Source organism: Agelaius phoeniceus, chromosome Z (assembly GCF_051311805.1).
Source record: "Agelaius phoeniceus isolate bAgePho1 chromosome Z, bAgePho1.hap1, whole genome shotgun sequence".
Classification (NCBI taxonomy): Eukaryota; Metazoa; Chordata; class Aves; order Passeriformes; family Icteridae; genus Agelaius; species Agelaius phoeniceus.
In genome coordinates, this window is record NC_135303.1 from 49,806,078 (window position 1) to 49,827,005 (window position 20,928).

Here is a 20,928-nt window from a genome sequence, read left to right on the forward strand (position 1 = left end):
ACACAACAGAGAGGGGAAATAGGAGGTTAAAATCCTACAATTTATTCATTTAAGTAGTTTCAATATTCTATCCTGGCCTTTCTCAAAGCATTTTTCTTACTCTGAACATAAACAGACTGCCTTGGCAACTTTTCTTCCCACTCTCTGTTACACAGAACTGCTTCTCATGTTGATGACATGTCTCCAGAAATGACAACTGATTATGATAGGAAGGCTATACCAGAAGTGCACTGTGGGAAATATAGTAACCTAAAGCAAAAATGATTCATGTCTACTTCCATCAGGCTTTGAGTTTGTACCCATTCCTCCCTCTTCTTTCCAATTTTCACAGCAGACCTCCTTCCTTGTTCAAACAACTGCAGAATGGTGTGGATAGGAAGGGGCCTTAAAGATCACCTAGATCCAACATCCCTGCTGCAGGCAGGGACATCTTTCACCTAAACCAGGTTGCTCCAAGCCCCATCTAAACTGGCCTTAAACAATTCCAGGGATTGGGTATCCACAGCTTCTCTGGGCGACCTGTTCTAGTGCCTCATCATATTCAAAAGAGTTTTTTTAATCTAAACCCATCTTCTTTCAGTTTGAAACCATTCTCCCTTGTAAAAAGTCCCTCCCCAACTTTGTTGTAGGTCCCTTCAGTTACTGGAAGGCCACATTTAGGGTACCCCTAAAGCTTTCTCTTTTCCAGGCTGAACAGTTCTCTCAGCCTTTCCTCTTCGAAGAGGTGCTCCATCCATCTAATCAACCTGGTGGCCTCCTCTGAACACACACCCCAACAGTTAGTTCCATGTCCTCCCTGGGACCCCAGAGTGGGATGTAGGGTTCCACGTGGGCTCTCACCAGAGGGAAGCAGAGGGGCAGAATCCCCTCCCTCCCCTTGCTGGCCACACTGCTTTGGATGCAGCCCACGACATGTTTGGGTTTCTGGGCTCTCAGATCAGGTCCAGCCTCTCATCCACCAGCATCCTCCCAAGTCTTCTCAGCAGGGCTCCTTATATGTTGTTCATGTGTTCCCTGTATTGGCAACACAATCATTTGTCAGCCATAACAAATGCCTTACCTTTCCCCTTGTTCTTCCCATGAGGAAAAGTTTCGCTGAGCTTTATTACAAATAGTTTCATTTTTCTTGTCACCTTAAACTGTACATGCATAAAGAAGCAAACACAATCAAAGTATTATGTTCTAGAATGCTTACCTGATAGTCCTGATCATCTTATATGTATCCAGCTTACTTTTAAGAACAATTTACTAACAACTTTATTTGAAAACAATATGTCACATAATTTTTCTAAAGAGCTTCTGGTCTGTCACTAAAACACTAAAATCCATCACTAATTTGTAGACCACAGCTCAAAAGCCTTCTGTACTTAAGCATTTTTAATGTAATTAGCTCATCTTCTTAAACAAGACTCAGATGTTTTACTTTATTTGCTGAACCACAAAATAAACCAGGTGTCAATAATACAGCATTTTATCAAAACAGATAAAACATACCTCACTTCACAATTTAAGAAAAAAGGAAAGGAATGGTCAAACACCCTTTACGTCTCACTGCTTACTACAGGCTCAGCTGTCATGCTACAGCTACAAAATGCATGAAACAGTATTTTAAGGATAAAAAAATTAAGTGTAACAAACAAATCTGACAGATCTCCATTGAAAAGATTTAAACAATCTATTAGGAAAAAATCCTATAATACAAAGAATACTAGTGAGGAAAACCTAGATAACGAAGCACGGGAAGTTGGACATATGAGAGGTATTTTAACTGTTTTATCTCAAGATCTGCCTCTTGGCAGCAGAAGGTTTTCTTTTACATTTTCAGACTAACAGACTAAGCTCTGTTCTCCACTGCCCACTGGACACTGCTTGAATTCCACACAGAAACGTGGTTTTCACCCACTGACCAGTTGAGCTTCTTCAAGTTCTCAAATGCTGATGAACAAAATCACTCATCCTCAAACTTGTACCTTCTGCAATTAATACCTTCTTTAAACATGTACACTGTTTTTTAAGACTGCACACTGTGCTGGATTCTTAAGTTCAATGTGTCCAACATGCAACCACAAATATAGCAAGTCTCCTAGTCTACACATAACTGTAAACTAAGGTTGGGTATGAAGGGCTGATATCTCTTCAATTTCCCTTAAAGTCTTCCAGGTGATGTCACTGGGATGCATGCATGAAGAGACACCTTCAGCTGAGCAGGATGTCTACAGTTTTGGTACAGCTTCAAGACAGCTGTTTTTTACCAGCTGTTATTTTCTGAGCTCTCTACTGACTGTTGCAACACACCAGCTATCACAAGACAGTAAACTTTAGCTACTTTCCTTCCAGGTTCTTCTGCGTGTGCTAGAGTTGGCAGCTACCTTACTTCACTGACACACGTTTAAGCAGAGCAAAGTCAGCAGCAACTCAGCACTTCTTACCTTCACAAAGCTTATGGCTCTGTCAGAACTAAATATTTTTTCAAGATGAAAGAGGTATACCAACGCACCTGAAAGGCCATACACATAAAATATATTTTACAGCTAAGAGGTTTGTAAAGGTTTTTTGATTTGCAGGCATTTTTCAGCACAGTAACAGACCCAAATGTTGTAACTTAGAACCTATGGTATAGTTAATAGTGAGTCTATTTTTCTTTTGCACAACTACAGGATGCCTACAATTATTGCAAGAGGAAAACTAAAGGACCCAATTATTTACACACAACTTGTTTCATCTTCTTTAACGCTAAGGCTTGCTCAGTCCTGAAGGCTATCAGATTTCCTCTGCAGTTTCTAATTTCTGAGATATTCCTGAGTCCAGCAGCTTCTCTCAAGTTTTTCAATTAACTAGAACAAACTACAATGTGGACTTTTAAATTTGCTGTACACTGCCAAGATCTCCAAACGCTCAGCACTGTGAAAGAACATGCAGGCAATGTCATCTTACTGATTAGGGACATTTAATGCCATGCCCTATTGCACAAACTACGAAAGTGTCTGCTTTCTTGGAAAGTGGTAATTTTGGAAGAAGGACATTTAGAGAGAAGGAATAATAGGTTTGGAAGAAGCTCAACACAACATTTAATGCAAGCATGACAAGAGGGTTCATCAGCAGATGACTTGAAATACTTCCCCTGAAGAGATACATCACAGTACTTCTGAAGGTTTGAGCCTGGAGTCCTGCACCTCATTCAACTACCCTCTTGAAGTTGTTCAGTCTTGGCTAAATAAATGTATTCTGGTATGCAATTCCCAACAATCCATTCCTTCACTTCCTGGTAATTTTTCTTTAATTCCCCGTTAACATTATCAACTGAGCTTTGAGGCACAATGATACCTCACAGTAACTGGCTCCAATACTTAAGGGCTGAATAATATTCTAACAAACTATGGGATAACCCAAAACTTATTAATATCCTCCATTTATACTTTTTTTTTAATGTGACATGAGTTAAAATTGAAAGTTTGTATCTTGCAGATTCTCTGCTTCTAAATAAACTTCAGACAGCAATCTGCAGCAGCACATTATCAGTAGCAATCTCTGCCAGGACAAATTTGACCAATAACAGTCAATTATTCAATTATCTACACTATAAAGACAAGTTTCTATTCTAATCGATTTTCCTTGTGCATCTTCATTTACAAAGCCTTTCTTTTACAACAAAATCTCAAGCTGTTTTCTCTGCTCATCACAAACATCTTTCAGAATAAGGAACACTGTAGGATGTCAGATCCTGCCTGGCATTTCACAGGCCTTATGGCAAACAAGCTTGGAAAAGACACCTGCAGATCACAGTATCCATTCTTTCTGAATTCAGGATGGCAAATAGGCTTTTATACATCTTTGGAATTTTCTAAAACTGAAGATAACCAAGGGAGAAGAGAGCTGGAAAATGTGTCTGACCTACTCCTGAGTCAAGACATTCTGCAGTTTCTACTCCATCTTCTTAAACCTGCAAGATACCTAATTAATATAATCAACAGGTCATGGTTAACAGCAGAAATAAGTGACTTTCATCCTGCAGAGTCAGAGATGAAACAACACTTTACTGACATCTTCATCTTACCAGAACAGTACAAATGATAGCAGGAAACAGGTATGGAATTAAAATCAACTGAGCTACCTTATGCACATCTAGACTGAAAAAAGCTTAGTCATTACATAGATAGTTCTAAATTCTCTACAGTTTTGTGAAGCTTAGATGTCTTTCTTTGAGGGCATCCCTACAATCGCTTTCCCAAACTTACCTCCTTTTCCACAACTATTTTCAAAGAGTCTACTTTAGACGTGTGAAAAGTAAACTAGCAATAATTCACAGGGTGAAGTTAGTGGCCTTATTTACTCTCAGGAAGTAAAGACAGAAGAAACTTTGGAAGCTGCAGAGGCACAATTATCAGTCCAGATGTGACCTTCATTCCAGCACTGCTGCTCTCACTTCATTGGTGGATCATAAACTGCTTCTCACCACAGATATTTTCCACTTGCAGAGATAACCCACACCTCAGCTTGCATGCTGAAATACACATAACAGCTGTACACTAAACAGCACGCCATCTCAGCATTCCTGCCTACATTAAAAGCACATGCAAATATGCAATAATTCAAACATTTGCTATCTTGAGTAGAAGGGATGTGATGGTATCTTGAGCACAGAGAAGCCTTTGTGCCCAAACCACAGATTTCTTCAAGGTTAATTTCATTCTATCATGAAAGAAAGTCCAACTCCCTTTCAGACAAGGGTTTATAATCAAAACTCACAGCAGTTAAAATTCATTCCAGGTGAACAACAATTTCTGAGCATGCACAGCTAATACACACACATACACACACAGAGGTAAACATGCAAAAATATTTTTTTGGTAAAACTAAATGTCAATTCTTAGCAGAATCATTTATTTGGAGATAATGACAGAAGTTATTGATGATCACACAGGAGGTCCTTACATGACTACATACTAATGCATTTGTGACCTTGAAAATCATGTATGATCTATTGCTGCCGGAGCTAGGATACTTGAGATACCTATCAAGTACCCAGAGTATCGCCTGTTTAACAGCTCACAGCACTGCTCTCCAACCAGGCACCTCCAGGGCGCTGCTATTCATCTGCTAAGTTATTCTAATGTTGTTCTAGGCACACACCCAGGTGTTTATTTCTAGAAGCTGCCATGAAGTTCCTCCCATACCATCAAGCATCCAGAAAGCAACTCTGTTGGTCTGAAAGCTGGTCTGGAAATTTGTTTAAAATTACAACCCTAAGATGAATATTGATATTTTTATCTGTCACATTAATTTATGCTGATTTCTACACTGTTTATACATATATTTCACTTCATCCTTTCAAATTTTTAGAGTAAATACAGTCTCATAGAAGGAGCCATTAGAAATCACTGTCAGTCAAGAATACTGGCTGCTTTAGTATCGATGAGCTAACAGTAAATAGCATTTACACTAGGAATCAACTGTTACTGAAGAGTTTCATAAACAATGACTCTGCTCAAGAAATAATTAAAGAATACATCAGTCATAACCTAGTAAAGCTTTCACTACTAAAGGCACCTCATCACATCAGCCTACCAACAAAACCAAAACACAAATCCATCTCTGTATCTGGCTGCCTGAAACCCTTCCAGCAACAGCTTTTTTTCTGTTGTGCACCAAGAAACACCAGAGCTTTGCTTTTCAAAGAGGCTTACAGAGGCAGGCATTAAATTTCTACTCCACTTGCACTCAACAGGGGTCTACAGCTTCCCAAGGGGTTGTTGAAAATCCCACCGCAGAGCACTCAAAGGACGAAAGTAGGAGAGGGAGAGCACAGCAAGGGGAAGAAAGAACAGTGACAACAAAATAAGAGGGTAAAGGATAAGAGATCAAAGACAAAAAGAAAGAAAGCAAAGATAATTTATCCTACCAGAGACAGCACCTCTTGTCAGTCAAGACAAGAAACATTGCCTCCCAAAAAGAATCTGGCACCAGGAAGTGGCAGAAGGGGGAAAGACCAATATGACCTGAGGTAAGAAAAAGAAATGCAGTTATATATTTTTTTAGAACTCTGTTGTTTCATCTTACTTCTCCAGCATATTTTTAAAAAACATTTTTTAAATTAATATTTTTCTTCCTCTGTTATTTGTCAGTTTTGATAGTGGGATGATACAAATCATATGCAGAATAGGATCAACAGTATTTTGATAAAAATGAGAAATTAAAGACAAATTTTAAGTAATGTGGGGGCATAATATGAAGCGATAGCTGCCAACAATATATATTAGTGAAATGTCCCAATGAGTAAAAAATTTGGAAGAATGTACTTACATGTATAAAACTCACTGCAACAGAGTACAAGACCACTAATTTCTACCTGTAAGAAACTTTGCTGACTGCCTACTGCCTGTTGGCAAGATAAAATCTACACCTGATATCCCATGTGGACATGGGATAAACATCACAGTCTCTTGTGTCCAGGTTCCAAGTTTATTGCAACAAAAATTGTACCCAGGTCTCCAACTGAGAATGGGGTGACTTTTAGAGACAGTCTCCTAGAAGCTCCAAATAAAGCAATCACAATAGAAAGAACTAACACAAACATGAAATTCACTGCAGGGTGACAAATGAGCAATAGAAAGGAACACTCATAAAAAGCAAATCATAGACTATACCTAAAATTTGTTACAAATATTTAAACATTAAAAAACAAAGAAAATAAAAATTCCATCAAGTGAATCCATTCATCCTCCCCCTATCAACTTATTCAAACTACATTCTCAGAACAAACCTGGCAGGTGGGGCAGAGTAATTTCTTTGTAACATGTCAGAGGCTCTAGTGACTTCCAGTCATACTTAAAAATTAATTCTTCATACTTAAAATTTAAACTTAAGTATGAATTTAAATTCATACTTAAAAATTTAAACTAAAACAAGTAACTTCAAGTGGTAGAAATAAAGCCATTACCTGCACACACCTCTGATACACAATTCTAAGGCTTCTGCGATGCTGCCTCACAATTTTTACTTGGCACAGTTCTCACTTCTAAACTTAGTAAATGGCAATAAGCCACACAAAACTTTTCAAGTAGATCTGAACTGAAACATTGGGTTTATACATATTTTCTGAGACAGTGAAACTAATGAGCTTGCCTCTATGCCTCACACTGAATTCCAAATGCTTACTTTACTGTGTTAAAATGCTACACAAGAGAAAAAAATGTGGATAACAATTAGGTATAGATATACAGAAAACTATTGGAGCAAGTTCAATCAGACACTCAAGTGATGCTTAAAGGAACGACAGCTAAGATTTAAGATCCTTGACAACCAAATTTGAATTAGAAGTAAATAAAATACCTGCAGCAGAAAGTTTAAGATAAAATTCAAAGCTTTAACTGTTAAATCTGGATGTGAGGTAGCTTCAAGAACAATCAATAAATATTCTCCATAATCTCATCACACAGTGTATGAAAAAGCAATTCAATTTTATTCCTTCCCTTGAATTAATGGAATTTCTTCTTGTATTTGAAAAGGGAGATCACAGATTATTTTTTATGCAGTGATACCTTTCTTTCAGATTCTCTATCAGCCTTTCTGAGGCAAACATCTTTTCAATTTCTGTCCATGCAATAATTCCCCCTCACACAAGCCTTACCTCCTGAGTCACTAACAGCACCCTGCTTGAGTTTTCTGATCTGCTCACAGTACCTTAATAATGTTAATAATGTTGTTTCTGTATGAGTGAGCAACACTTCTGCCTATAGCTGAAGTTTTGTATACCCTTCTCCTTTATGTCTCCGCTTTCAGAACCTACAGCTACCAAATCTACTCATCTGTTGTAAATCCTGTAAAGGGGAAGAACACATTGCATGTGGAGGATTGTGGAGGATTTAGCCCAAATGATTCCAGGAACAAAAATCATGAAAGTTCACTACCTTACTCACATTAGAGTATATGTATCCAAAGTATCAATTTATGGTCTGAACCTATCAGATGTCATCTAACACAATTATATTCCTTTCTTAAAAAATACCACCTTACTCAGTCCACCAGTGTGTACAATGTTCAGTAAACAAACAGGAGAGAGCCCCTGTTTGTTTCGTCCTCCTTGGCCAGCATGAGCCCTCAGTTATCACAGAGTTCAAAGAAATTTGCACTGACTATGAATTTTCTCACTGCCTTCTCTCTGTAAGCATTTTATCTACAGCATTTCAGTGCAGCCCAAACATCAATGAATTAACTTCAACAACAACTTCTAAGCAAGATCTCTCTTCTCTTGAAACAGAGGGAAAACACAGCATGTAGAGGATAGAACTCTAAGTCTGCTGAACTCAGTCATGCAATCTGAGATGCTAAAGGATGGATTTTTAAGAATTCTTGATTTTCTACAACTAAGTATTCTTTCAAAGCTCACTGCTCAGTTAATACAGCTGCAAGTGTGAATGCTCAGATCCCAAAATCCCAAACCAGGTCTTCATAAGGAACAAACAGCTAACAGCTACTCATGAATTCTTGACAAAGTAACTCACCTAGCAGTTCACATGAACTGCAACAGAGGACAGGACAGCTGATCCAGCTTTCCACAACAAAGCCCCACTGTCAACACCTTGGCCATCCTTTCTTTCTATAATATCTGTATCTGCTTATCTGCTGCACACTCCCGAAGACTGAGCAGTGGTCTAACACAGAGAACCATCCTGCACACCGTAAAGAATGCAGGGTGGTATGGAGTAGATAATATGCAGCTGTGCACAAAATAAAGATACCCAACAAGGTTGAATTATTGCTGTCTCTGCAATCTGTCTCTGGTACATCTCAATTCCTGAGCAACACTCTTCAAATATACTGCTGTGTCCAGCAGCTTCTTGAATGTATTAACTCTTTTTGTATTAGTCACTGATTTGGTTTCGTATTTAACAATATCGGAAGTAACTTAACAATAAAGACACAACAATGAACACGAACAAGTCTCCCTCAAATGTTATCAGTAATGTAAACATGCAAAAGTATTTGAAAAGCTTTCTTCTTTTTATTTAACATGTATGAATTTTATTTGTCTAGTACCACTCAAGCAATTTTCACAGCTCTGTAAATTTCCCCCAATCCCTTCATGTTCAAATCAACATATGAGAGAGAGCTTTTTTACCACTTGTTTTCTCTCTTCACCCCCACCCAATACTGCTAAAAGTATCACAGTTCTGTTCCAGTTTTCCTGCTTAAGATATAGGCTACAGCCTTTCAACATCAGTAATTTATATCTGATCTTTTTCTCCCTTTTCCCATGATGGTGCAATTATTTTTTATAAAGACCTGAGAGAAAAAGCTCCCTTTACAAACATTTTTGGAGGACCTTGTTCAGACTCTGCAGGAACAGCAGCAGCTTGGTTCACACAGCTTCCTAAACCAGAGACAGAACCCTTTTTTTTTAAAACGTAGCTTCCATAAAGCCAGTAAGTATCTTACCAGTTAAAATATGAATTCTGTTACCAGCTCTTTTTATCATTAAATGATGATTCACTTTTCTACTGAAATCAAATAAGTTTAATAAAAAAGCAAATTACTGTGTTCAAATATTTCAAATCACATTTGCAGCTGTTCACATTTAATGTTAACATTTTTGTGCCTAAACACGGCTCTTGCTAGTCAAATTGTCACACTAACTCATTTTCAGATACTGCACTACTGCTGCACTGCATCTGTAATTAGATGCATTAATATGATACCATAGAGTAAAACTAACAAGAGTATGAAACATTTTGCATATGCAGTTAGAAAATGCTTTGCAAGACTCAAATATTATCGCAAATTCAAAAAAACTAACTGTTTTATGTTATATGTACAACTTAATCTGGACTTATGTTCTACAAAAGAGATCACAATGGCAGCAACATATGAAAGAATTTATGCTTATTCTGTATTGTGAAATACAGCAAACTCCTTGTTTGGAGGAGATGCAAGCAAAGTAAGCACTGGAAGGCAGCAAGTTGTAACTAGTCTCACAGAGGCACATTTCATTACTACACACCACACTTCACCAACACTGTATCTTGGGTACTTTGTACGAAAAAGATGTAGTCTTGTTAAGTGAATTAAAAGTTTTACATGCAAAAATATATTGATTCTGCATTTTGTGTGGCACCTTTCTAACTGACACCATATGAAGTATTAAGTTGTGTATCAACTGGTTGAGCACTGGAGTTTGTAGAATCCTTCTGCAGCTCAAGTATGACAGTTATTGCATCACTACAAAGGGCAGAAATTACTCTTGCTATCAATGTTTTCAAAAAGTTTGTTTCAGATTAAGTTTTATGTTTTATATTGTGACCTTACAGAAAACATCATCAACCCAGACTCCCAATCTTTTCACTGTACAGCCAGAGGACTGGAACTAACATTACCCTTATACTAATGGTTTTCAAGTGGTTGGTATATATTCAACTCTAACTATGATTTCTTGAATTTCAAAGATGAAGTTACATGCATTTCCTTAAAAAAAATTACTTATTTACTCTTCCAATACAAATAAGCACTTGATTTCGATATCTCTAAGCAACATATTTATGTATACACACAAAGAAAAGGAGCACAGAAACACTGGCTCCCTCCACTAAAAGGATCTCAAAGCCACAGAATAAAATTTGGAAAGGCCATGTGGTCCTTACAGTCACTGTTCTCCCTCCCTACTGTGTTACCACCATCCATTCACAATTTACTTCACTTGGGACTAGGATTACCTACTGATTTTGTAAGAAGTACTGACAAATGGGAACCTGCAAAAAAACCCGGAACCTGCATTGCTGATAGCTCCTTGAAGCTTAAAGACTACCTCCTTTAGTGAGAAGAAGCAGAACAGGATGGAATTGGGTCTGGGAGTGAGGCAAAGAGCATGAGAGATGGAGAACTAAGTGATGCAGGTGATATGGAACTGGGAGCCCTCTGGAGATGCTAGCTGTAGGGAATTTGAACCCAGGCCAGTTAATGCTGTTGCGACCTAGTTCCACAAAACAAGTTGCAAAAGTGGTCCTGTAATGATATTATTGGAAGTCGCAATTCTCGATTTTTCTGCTGTCCTGGGTGGTGTCTACTGCCAAATAAGAGAATCATTGCCACATGTTCACAAAAAGACAGAACCACAGAACCTGCAATAAGCAAAATACCTCTTCATAAATTTTCCACAGTGTAAAAAAAAAAAAAAAAAAAAAATTACCTACCTGTTCCTTGTAGGCTGCCAAATATTACACCATCACCTATTCCTCCGCAGAGGGGTTAACCCAGAGAAACACAGCATATTGCTCCTATAAAGGGGAACAATATGAATACCAAGACCAGGGAATGACCTCATGTTGCATTCTACAAAACCAAATGCTAGCCTCTTAACACCAAATTACAGAACAAAAATGGTTTTGAAAAATCAGAAGAGCCTAGCAATGCCAAGAGATAAGCACTTAACTCTTGACAATATTACCAAGAAGTCTCTTGAACACTGAATAAACACATTAAAAGAAGCAACACCAATTCAAATTCTAGTTGGCGTGCATTTTCCTGGATTTGGGAGGAACAGAAGTCTGGACCTCATATGTGAAATCAGAGCACAGTGAAAAGGCAGGCTGTGGTGAAACTTTTTGTGAAGGATAACAAAATCTCACTTTAAAAAAAACAACAACAAAGCCAAATAACCAAAATACCATAAATAATTGTCTTGTAAAGATTATTATGCCAAAGAGCAGTCAAGAAAGCCCAATGGAAAGTAAATCTCCCTCAGATGCTTTACAGCCTACTTCAAGTCCCAAGCTTTTAGAATTCTAACTTCTCCAGCATTTACACACTCAAATACATATGTTTCCACCATCAAACTGGTACAGTATCCTGATTCTGTCAAGAAATATCAATAAATCTTGTTTGTAACTTTGTGTACAGACCATTTTAAAAAAAGTACAGAGGAAAAAATTAACATAAACATGATTAAAACTTGCTTTTTCCCATACTCTTCCAAGACAGACATCTCCAGACTAGTCATACTGGATCAAAACCTGTCAGCTGTGAATAACCTTGCACAGTTCTGAAGCAAGAATCACCTTTCTTTTTGAGTATATCATTTCTATGGATTTCCAGAGTTCTACCAAAATCAAGGCCCCAAACCTCTTCTCCATAAAGCTGGAAAGCCATCCCTCCCATAGTAATACGTGTTATTCTATCCCTGTAACTAAAGTTGCCTTAAAGAACATATCTAAGTGCAAAGTAAGAGAATCACTGAGAAATTAAGAGACAGACTAGTTTAAAAAAAATATCACAAGGATACAGTGGTAGATGTCATTTGTAATCTCACAGTGTCCTCATGGTTTCAGGAATGCATTGTTTGTTCACACACACACACACCTGAGAAGTCCACATCCAGGATCCAAAACTCATACTCGCTTACCAATTAGGTAATTAATTAGGCAATTATCTCTTTTTTCCCCAACTAGGTGTGTCTAAAACAATCTGATTTGGAAAGAGAATATTAAGCCCAATTTCATACACAGTCACTCTTTTATAAACACCAACAAATATCAAAGACAGGAAATGTAATTTTCCCTGCCACAAACACTTTACAACTGAAAGGAAAATTCATGCTATAGTCTCCATAAGAAACACACAAGAAAACCTACTTTCAAATTCTATTTTAACAAAAAGAAAGAGATGGGATGTCTTTTTAACACATATCACTGCTTCTTATAATAGTTCATGCACTTGTCACTGAAAATCACTAAAGAACAACATATGATATCACTTATGACTATGATAAAACCCGCATAATTTTAACCTGTTCAAGTTAGAAAAGCCTGTATTCCACTACTGTACATTAAAGAGAGTATTATGGATACATGCATAACAGCACATATTTGCAGACTGCATAATCCTTCTACACCACCACCAATAGCAACTTTGTGATCAATCATTTCATTTCAGCTAAAAACTGCATCTTTTACCACAAAAAAATCCATCTCCACCCTCCTGGGAAAACATGAAGGCAGGGGGAGGAAGGGGAGAAAAAGCAGCAGCCTTACTAAGCTTTAACTTTAAGAAGGAAACAACCAAAAAAAGTTAGTTGATTAAGGCAATTCTTTGATAGAGATGCACATGTACTTGCACAAACAAGAAGTCTGCAAAATACTGCAACACACACCAAAAACCCTGCCTAAAATCAAGCTACCAACTAGAAGCCAGCAGTATGAGCCCCAAATATCAAATTCTCCTATGTTTCTGTCAAAATGTTTTAAGATTAGATAAAACGTAGAAATAATAAATTAGATAAGAGAAAATTAAGACAATACTATATTATGTTCCTAACATGGCAGAAAGTTACCTTTTCAGACAACAAACCTTGGTTTTATAAAATACTGGTTCAAACACTTTACCCACTGGTAAACAAGCACGGAAAAACCGAGCAACTTTCTCTCCTGGTTTCATACTCCCATCTTTTTCCTGCAGAAATTCCTTTCTTAGCTTCCATCTCTCCCTCCACCCTGCTCCTTCTGACTAACTACCCACTGAACTCCTGCACGGCAGTAAACACAACGGGACCAGAGGCAAGCAGCACACAGAGAACACGTTTCTCCGGCGGCCTCAAAACATGCCACTACTACACCAGCACCGGCCTCCTCGGCCGCAAGGCAAAACCGAGGGAAAACGGGCAGATCCGGGGCCGCCAGAACACAAGCCACCCCTCGTCAGGGCCAGACAAGCCGCCCGCACACTTCTGCCCCGGGCCCCGCTTCCCCGGCACCCAGGGGGGCCCTGGAGCGCGGAGCCCGGCGGGACCGGCCGCGGCCGACACGTCGGCAGGGCCGCCCCGCGCCACCGCCCACCCACAGCGGCCGGGCCCGCCGGGGACGCCGCACCTCGCTCCGCCCGTCCTTCGGGCGGAGGAGCGGGGTGGCTCGACCCCCCCGCCGGCCGTACCTGCGGCCCCGGCCCCGCCCGGCGGAGGCCGCGCGGCGAACGGGCCGTACCGGCCTCCCCCGCTATGACACTGCAGAGCGCGGCCCGCCCGCCCGGGCCTCTCCTTCCTTCCGCCGCCGGGCCCCGGGCCCCGCTCCCGGCGGCGCCATGATGATGATCGGCCCCCAAGGCCGCCGGGCCGGGCCCCACCGCCGCCGCCGCGGGCGGCCTGGGCGCCCCGCGCCGCTCACCTTCATGTCGGGACATCCTAGTCCAGAGACGGCGGCCCAGGCCTGTCTCGGGGCTCCCGCGGGCAGCTCGGGCGCCGCTGCGGCCTCGCCCCCCGCCGCCGCCCCGGTGCGAGAGGAGAGGGGCCGGGGCTGGGCCGGGAAGGGGGCGAAAACACAAGAGGCGGCGAGGAGCCGGCCTCCCTCCTCCTCCTTCTCCTCCTCCTCCTGCCTCCTCGCTCGCCCTGCGGGGGGCGGATCCGGCGGCAACGGCTTCCCGGGCGCCGTGACACGGTGACTCCGGGCCCCGCCGGCCGCTGGCGCCGCCTCCCGCGCCGCTCCGCCCCTGCCGCACCAGCGACGGCGGCGGCCGCGCTGGAGCCTTCCCGGCCCCGGCCCCTGCCCCTTCCCCTTCCTCCTCCCGCCCCGGCCGCGCTGCTGGAGGAAGAGGAAACTCCCCAACAGGGCGGCGGCCCTCCCGCGCGGGCTGCCGGGCCAGGGCGGGCTCCGCCCGGGGCAAGGAAGCGGTCGAGGTAGCGGAACCCAGCACCGGCCCGACCCAAAGGACACGCATTAATCAGTTTTTTGTATGTAAAAAGAGCGGAAAAAGAGCGGCAGAGAACAGCGTGCCCTGAGCCGGCGCTCTGTCACTGATCGCGTTACTCATTCTGCCAGATTTGCGGAGCTGCGACTCCAGGCACAGGGCTGGAGTCTTTCCTTCGTGGTTTGTTTTTTTTGGTTTTTGGTGGGTTTTTTGTTTTTGTTTTGTTTGTTTGTTTTTGTTTTTATTTGTTTGCTTGTTTTGGTTTGTTTTGTGGGTTTTTGGGGTTTTTTTTTGTGTGTGTGTGTGTGTGTGTTTTGTTTTGTTTTGTTTTGCTTTTTGGGGTTTTTTTTTGTTTGTTTTTTCCGAGTTCTGCTTTTGTCAGGCCTTCAGAGGACTGCCAGAAGTGTCCTTCAGTTAAACTCCAGCTCTGTAAAAAGGATGCCCACAGTGTGCCATGTGTTGTCCCACTCACAGAATCACAGAATAGCTTCACTTGAACTAGAAGGGACTCAAAAGGATCACGAAATCAAACTCCTGGCCCTGCATAGGACCACCCCCTTGAATGACCATGTGCCAGAGAGCGTTTTTGAATGCTTCTTGAACTCTTTCGGGCTTGGTCTTGTGATTACTTCCCTGGAGAGCCCGTTCCAGTGCCCAACCACCCTCTGGGTTAAGAACCTCTTTTTAATGTCCAGCCTAAACCTCCCCTGACAAAACTTTATGGCTGTGCCTTCGGCTCTTGTCACTGCTCATCATAGATAAGAGATCAGTGTCTGCCCCCTCCTCTTCCCCTCACGAGGAAGTTGTAGTCTGCAGTGGGGTGTCCCCTCAGTCTCCTCCAGGCTGAACAGATCAAGGGACCTCAGCCACTTCTCATATGGCTTCTCCTCAAGGCCCTGTACTCCAGACAAGTGTCTTGGTCTGTCCACACCACAAGGACTTTTCATCCTGTCATTGCTGGCTTCCTACCACTTCATGGAAGCAGGCCAGTCTTGAAACGAGTGAGAGACTTGCAACAGGGCCACGTTCCTTCCCTGGTTCAGATACACAGGGCACATATTTCATGCATTTTGTTTTTGCCTTTCTTACTGTGACTTCCTGGCCTTTCCCTAGATTCCATCCATGATAATAGCACCATCTTTTTTACCTTCTCCCACCTGCTTTTGTTTTCTCGAAGCTTTCCATCTACTGTGCTCATGGCATTCTTTCATCTTTTCCCTTTGCCAATCCAACTCCTCTGTCTTCTCCACTGTCTTACACCACAGCTCCCATATGTCTGCCTCAGCTGCAAAATTCTTAAACATTTATGTTGGTGAAATGTCTTCTAAGTCTGTTTCAAAGGCCATGAGTGTCCACACCAGTGCAGCTTAAGTATCAAGGTGCTCAGAAAGGCAGGAGTGAACCAGAAGGTGTTGAAAGGAGGAAGTGCCAACCTCATTCCTGGCACCACCTCACTCCCATGCCAGTTGCATTATACAGCCTCTGCCTGACACAGTACATGCTTGTGCACTCTTTGTTCCTGGTACAAAGGTGTTCCTGGTTTCTGAGCAACTGGTTCACCTCCAGCTTTCCTTTAGCTACATGCAATTTCATAAACAGTGCCTACTGAAAAGATAGCTTGGATCTAAAAGTCTAAAATTCCAGTTGGTTGTGGGCATTTCCAGCGGCAGCAAGCGATACCTGTGAATTCTATAAGGTGTAGGGGATCATTTTGAGGACCATTTTGATGGGAGCCAATGACTTCACTGCTTATGAAAACAGGAAGACAGTCAATGACCATGCAAAAAGGTTGCAAGAAGTACACCACAGATGACAAGAACCTGAAGAGCACCTTGCAGCTGTCATAATACTCACTACCAAACTATGAAAGCATGTCTCAGGAGTGTTTGTCACCAGTCTAGTTCTGGTGACAAAACTGTACCTATCCTGCCAGCATTTCACAGCAACAGTACACAGACTAGAGCAGTTAGTAGGATGTGTTTTTCTACTTTCTTTTGTCACCAACAATTTTAAATGCAAATGGCAACTGTTTCACCCAGATGCAAATTATAGACCACCAGTTTCTCCCTTTCATCCCTAAAAGAGCAAGTTGGCTAGAGATATTTCATTTCTGTGAGAGACTGTGGCTCCTCCTGAAGATAACTTTCCTCCCTCTGAGCACTACAATGATTTGTTGACTGTGCTTGGTTTTATCCTGTTACACAAGAGTGACCTCCCACAGGAACTTCTCCCCATGCATCTGATAAAATACAGACTGCATGCCAGTATTTCAGTGAGACCTGGAAGATTCTGTGCTTAATCTTGGAATTCCTTGATCTAATCATCTTGATTCTTGGCATTTTAATTAAAAATCAGTTCAATAAACTTTCCTCTATTAAGTGTTTCTCAGATGGATATCCCTTGAGTACACATGGTGCCTCTTCCGTGGTGTATTCTCCATCTTTGTAGACTTGAAGTCCAAAATTAAAACTGTAATCCTGTTATTATTTCCTGTTTTCTTGCCTTAAGGCCTGTATCTATACCCAAAGACACAGTATAGATAAAAACCTTGGTGCTCTTGGAATAATGCTAGAATATGCCTGCACGTGCAGCATTATATGCAGCACCTGCATTATATCCTTCAGTGAGAATTTTGCTGATTGTCTCTTCTGCAAATATAGCAAATACTGCAAATGTAAGATGACTAGTGATTAGGACGTGGCAACTCTGTCTGTGCAAAGAGCTACATAACAGAATTTGAATGTCCTTTACAAGGTCATGGCCACCAGTAGAAAATATTATTTTCTTAGCATTATCGTGATAATAACCTATACTATCCTGGTTTTGAACAGTACTGTTTCTCAAACCCACATGCTGCTATTCTGCAGGCAGAATGAGAAAGAAAGATTTTAGTTAGGTTATGAAGTTTTGGTGTAGATGAATCTCTCTGCCTCTAAGGAAGAAGCCTGCCATAATTGGGTTTCTTGGTCTTTCTCTCCCATACAGCAGAAGAATTCATAGGTGATAGTTCCTTTAAAGCCATGAGGGAAAACAATTCAACTTTAGTATCTTCCCAATGGATAAAAGCAAGCTGAGAAATAAAAATTTTCTTACCCAAAGTCATTCAAGGTCAGAGCCAGACAAGGGACTAGAGACCCAGTTCTCACAGCGAATTAGGCCATGGGATAAGCTACAATGATAAACAGAAAAATTGATGGATTTTCCCAGCATATAATAATACTATGATAAAATTTGTGTCTGAAAGTTATAAAAATCCTCTGAAATAGGGGAAGAAATGGTTGTGTGGCCTCATGCAGTTCCTTTCTCTGCCATTGTAAAAAGGGTGTCTACAACAGACCAGGAGAAGTTTGACCACTGAACAGTGGTCACTGAACTTTGAATTGAACAGTAACACCCTAGAGCAGAACTCCTGAGTGTTAAAACTGTTACATTAGGAGACACTTAATTGCCATTAATGTCCTCAGAACTATTCACTGCTTTGTAAACTACTGAAAGCCCACTGAGACAGTGTTTTTAACTTGCTTCAGTGCTATTATGTCCAGTGCCTGCTATGCTAACAGGCTTCATCCATTTGAGGAACGCTTTACTTTGCTTGAACATGTCAGTACCAAAGCTGGGCAACCCACTGCATGCCACAGGAGCTCCTTGCAGGTTTGGTGGTTCAGGCTCACACTTGGAATTAAAAACACTAGAATGGTTTTTAATTCAAAAACTCACATATATCAGTTGCTTGCTCATCATTAGATGCATATGGAACTGGGATGCATACATACTCAAATATCAAATTTGTACATTGGTACGTGTCAGGGCCTTCCACTGCACTTTTCTGCTGTTTTTCTGCCTCCTTTTGCTCAGTAGTGGTTCAACATGATACAGAGTTGCTTCCTGGCTGTGTTCAGCATATGTAAATAAAGCTTTTAAGAGAAATACAGTCTTGCTGCTTTCTAATTTATGAGGAAAGCCCTAAATAACTTAACTTATTCTTACTTTCTGTTTTACTTTCTGTGCCAGGGATGCCTGGTTTGCCATGAAAACAGAAACAAGGATCTTGGGATTCCTATGGCTGGATTCTAGGATTCTAGGTAGGAAATGGTATTTCTACATAAATAGTTCTTAATAACTGAAGTTTTTCATGTTCCCAGGCCTGCTTATGGTGTCTCACGATCCACCTTGAAGTGTCCAAAGCACTGGAACCGCACAATGAAATGGTAGGAATCAGGAACATCAGACAGCTTTGCTTAGTGAGTCCCATTTGGAGATTTTGCAATGGAATACAAGCATCTCACTGGACAAGAGTGGACTTGAATTTTCAGCAGATTTTTTTCCCTCGCATGGAAACTACTTGGCCTTAGAGCTATACTTTGCTAAGCACAACTAAATATACTATAAAATGCTCATTATCAGTTTAAACTTTTATTAGAAGTTCTTATTTTGAATTCTGGACACCACTAGGATGTGCAATGGAAATGCTATGCTGCTGTGCCCATAATTTACTGGCAACCAGCAGTTGCAAAAGCGGTTTCATTTTTTCACACATACAGTCCAGGGGTAAATGTCACATCTGTCTTCTTTCCTGAGCTCTGGTGATGCGTTCTTTTTTTTTATCTTAAAATTGAGAGGCAGATGCAGTTAAGGGATAAAGGGGTTTTTATCTTGTTATTTAATAAGGATTTTTATGGTGCAACACTTCGCCAAGATGTAGCATGCTGAAATGTACTCTCCCAATAGATTGTGTATACAATTTTATAGACTTCACAAATTAGCATTTCCAGTAAAGATGCCCTAATGAAAGGCTTGAATGAATAGTGTGATATCATCCCTTCCTGAAGAATTTCTTCCTGGATAGGCTTAAACCTAGTTTACAGGATGTATTTTAGAGAGGAGCTTGGTTCCTCAATATAGCATAGGGCTTTCTGGACTCCAGTTGCAGGCCTTTAGGATGTCCTGGCCTAATAGAATACCTAATAGAATAATGTAATTAAGGAATTACAAGTATGCATATTAAGAGCACTGAGGATACATTAAAGGTATATAAAAGAAAAGGCAGAAAATCATCATGGCATGAGTGGTATCCCCATATTCACCTACACATACCCTGAAATCACTGCCACTCCCAAGCCCTCTGTAACAGATTTTGCATGATCCCAGAATCCTTTTGCTAGTTGGGCAGGTGGTATTAAGAGGTTAAGCTGGTGGGTACTTGTACACAGCCAGACATATGTGTGCAGGCGCTGCATGGAATTCTAATATACTGCTGCTCTTTTCCTTCCCTCAGCAAGTGTGTCTGGACTTCAGCAAAATGAGGAATTGCCTTGTTTATCTTCTCTACATTCAGAGGTTACCCCAGATTGGTCCTTCAATACTGTGAGCTTTCATCTTCTCTGTAGTCAGTTTTTGATGCTAGTTAAGATACCAGATGTTGATATAAAGTTTAAAGTGCCCCAGCTAACTCCTTCTCTTTGACTTTTCTGACCAAACCTTTATGAAGAATTTGAGCCAAAACAAACACTGAAAATTCATCAAATCATTCTGTCCTTTTACAGAAATACTCCAAACTGCAAATAACTCCATTACAAGGGTGTGTGATTGCAGATCACATACCCTTGTAATGGCATGGCTCCAGTAGGCACACTGTTCTTACAGGACCTAAAGTCACAGCACACTAGGAAATAGAAATAGCTTTTAAAAATTCTCCAGATTCCAGCTCTAGAAGAGGACAAAGAAAAAAAGAATTTATCCTTTCTTGAAATTACTTTTGCTGTTCCTTTGGAGGTTAGCGCTGAACAAAACAATAATCCTCTACTTGATAACCACAAATGTTGCCATTTTGACTTAATTCGTGTGAATGAATGAGAAACACAGTGTCCCAAGCACTGTTCCCAAAAGGAGGAGATATCAGGGATGTATCCTGTGTACTTACAAAGCCTTTTTTCTGTGAACAGGAGGAAGCAATTAAAAAATTATCTGCTCATCATCATAAAAACTCCTCTGCTGCCCAGATGTGTTTTTTGCACTTATTTCTCAGAGGCCATGCTGCAATACTGGTTTAGGCTATGAGCTAAGTTTTCATTACCCTCTGGGGTTTTTTTGGCCCTTTTCTTCCTATCCCCTCTCTCTTTCTAATCAACACCTGCACTTATTTATAAGGAATTCCCTTATTCAAAAGGAATTTAAATCACTGAGTGATTCTCTTTGACCTTTTTGAGTGGAGATCTGTGCCTATTTTATAAGCACTGGATACTGACATACAGGAGACAAGCTACT

At 40.9% G+C, this 20,928-nt stretch overlaps 1 protein-coding gene and 1 long non-coding RNA gene across 2 annotated transcripts in view; one reads left to right on the forward strand and one right to left on the reverse strand.

Annotated features, from left to right (window-relative positions):
• LOC129133228 (E3 ubiquitin-protein ligase KCMF1) overlaps positions 1-14,713 on the reverse strand; it is a 50,573-nt gene extending 35,860 nt beyond the window's left edge. Inside the window, exon 1 of the mRNA XM_054652864.2 lies at positions 14,145-14,713. Within this exon, the coding sequence (XP_054508839.2) occupies positions 14,145-14,694 (550 nt within the window). The 5' untranslated portion in view covers positions 14,695-14,713. The remainder of the gene's footprint in view (positions 1-14,144) is intronic.
• LOC129133230 (uncharacterized) lies at positions 14,680-19,074 on the forward strand. Its single transcript, XR_008535927.2, has 2 exons — positions 14,680-14,865; positions 18,807-19,074. It is a non-coding gene; the product is annotated as an uncharacterized LOC129133230 (long non-coding RNA).
• The last annotated feature ends 1,854 nt before the right edge of the window (positions 19,075-20,928 follow it).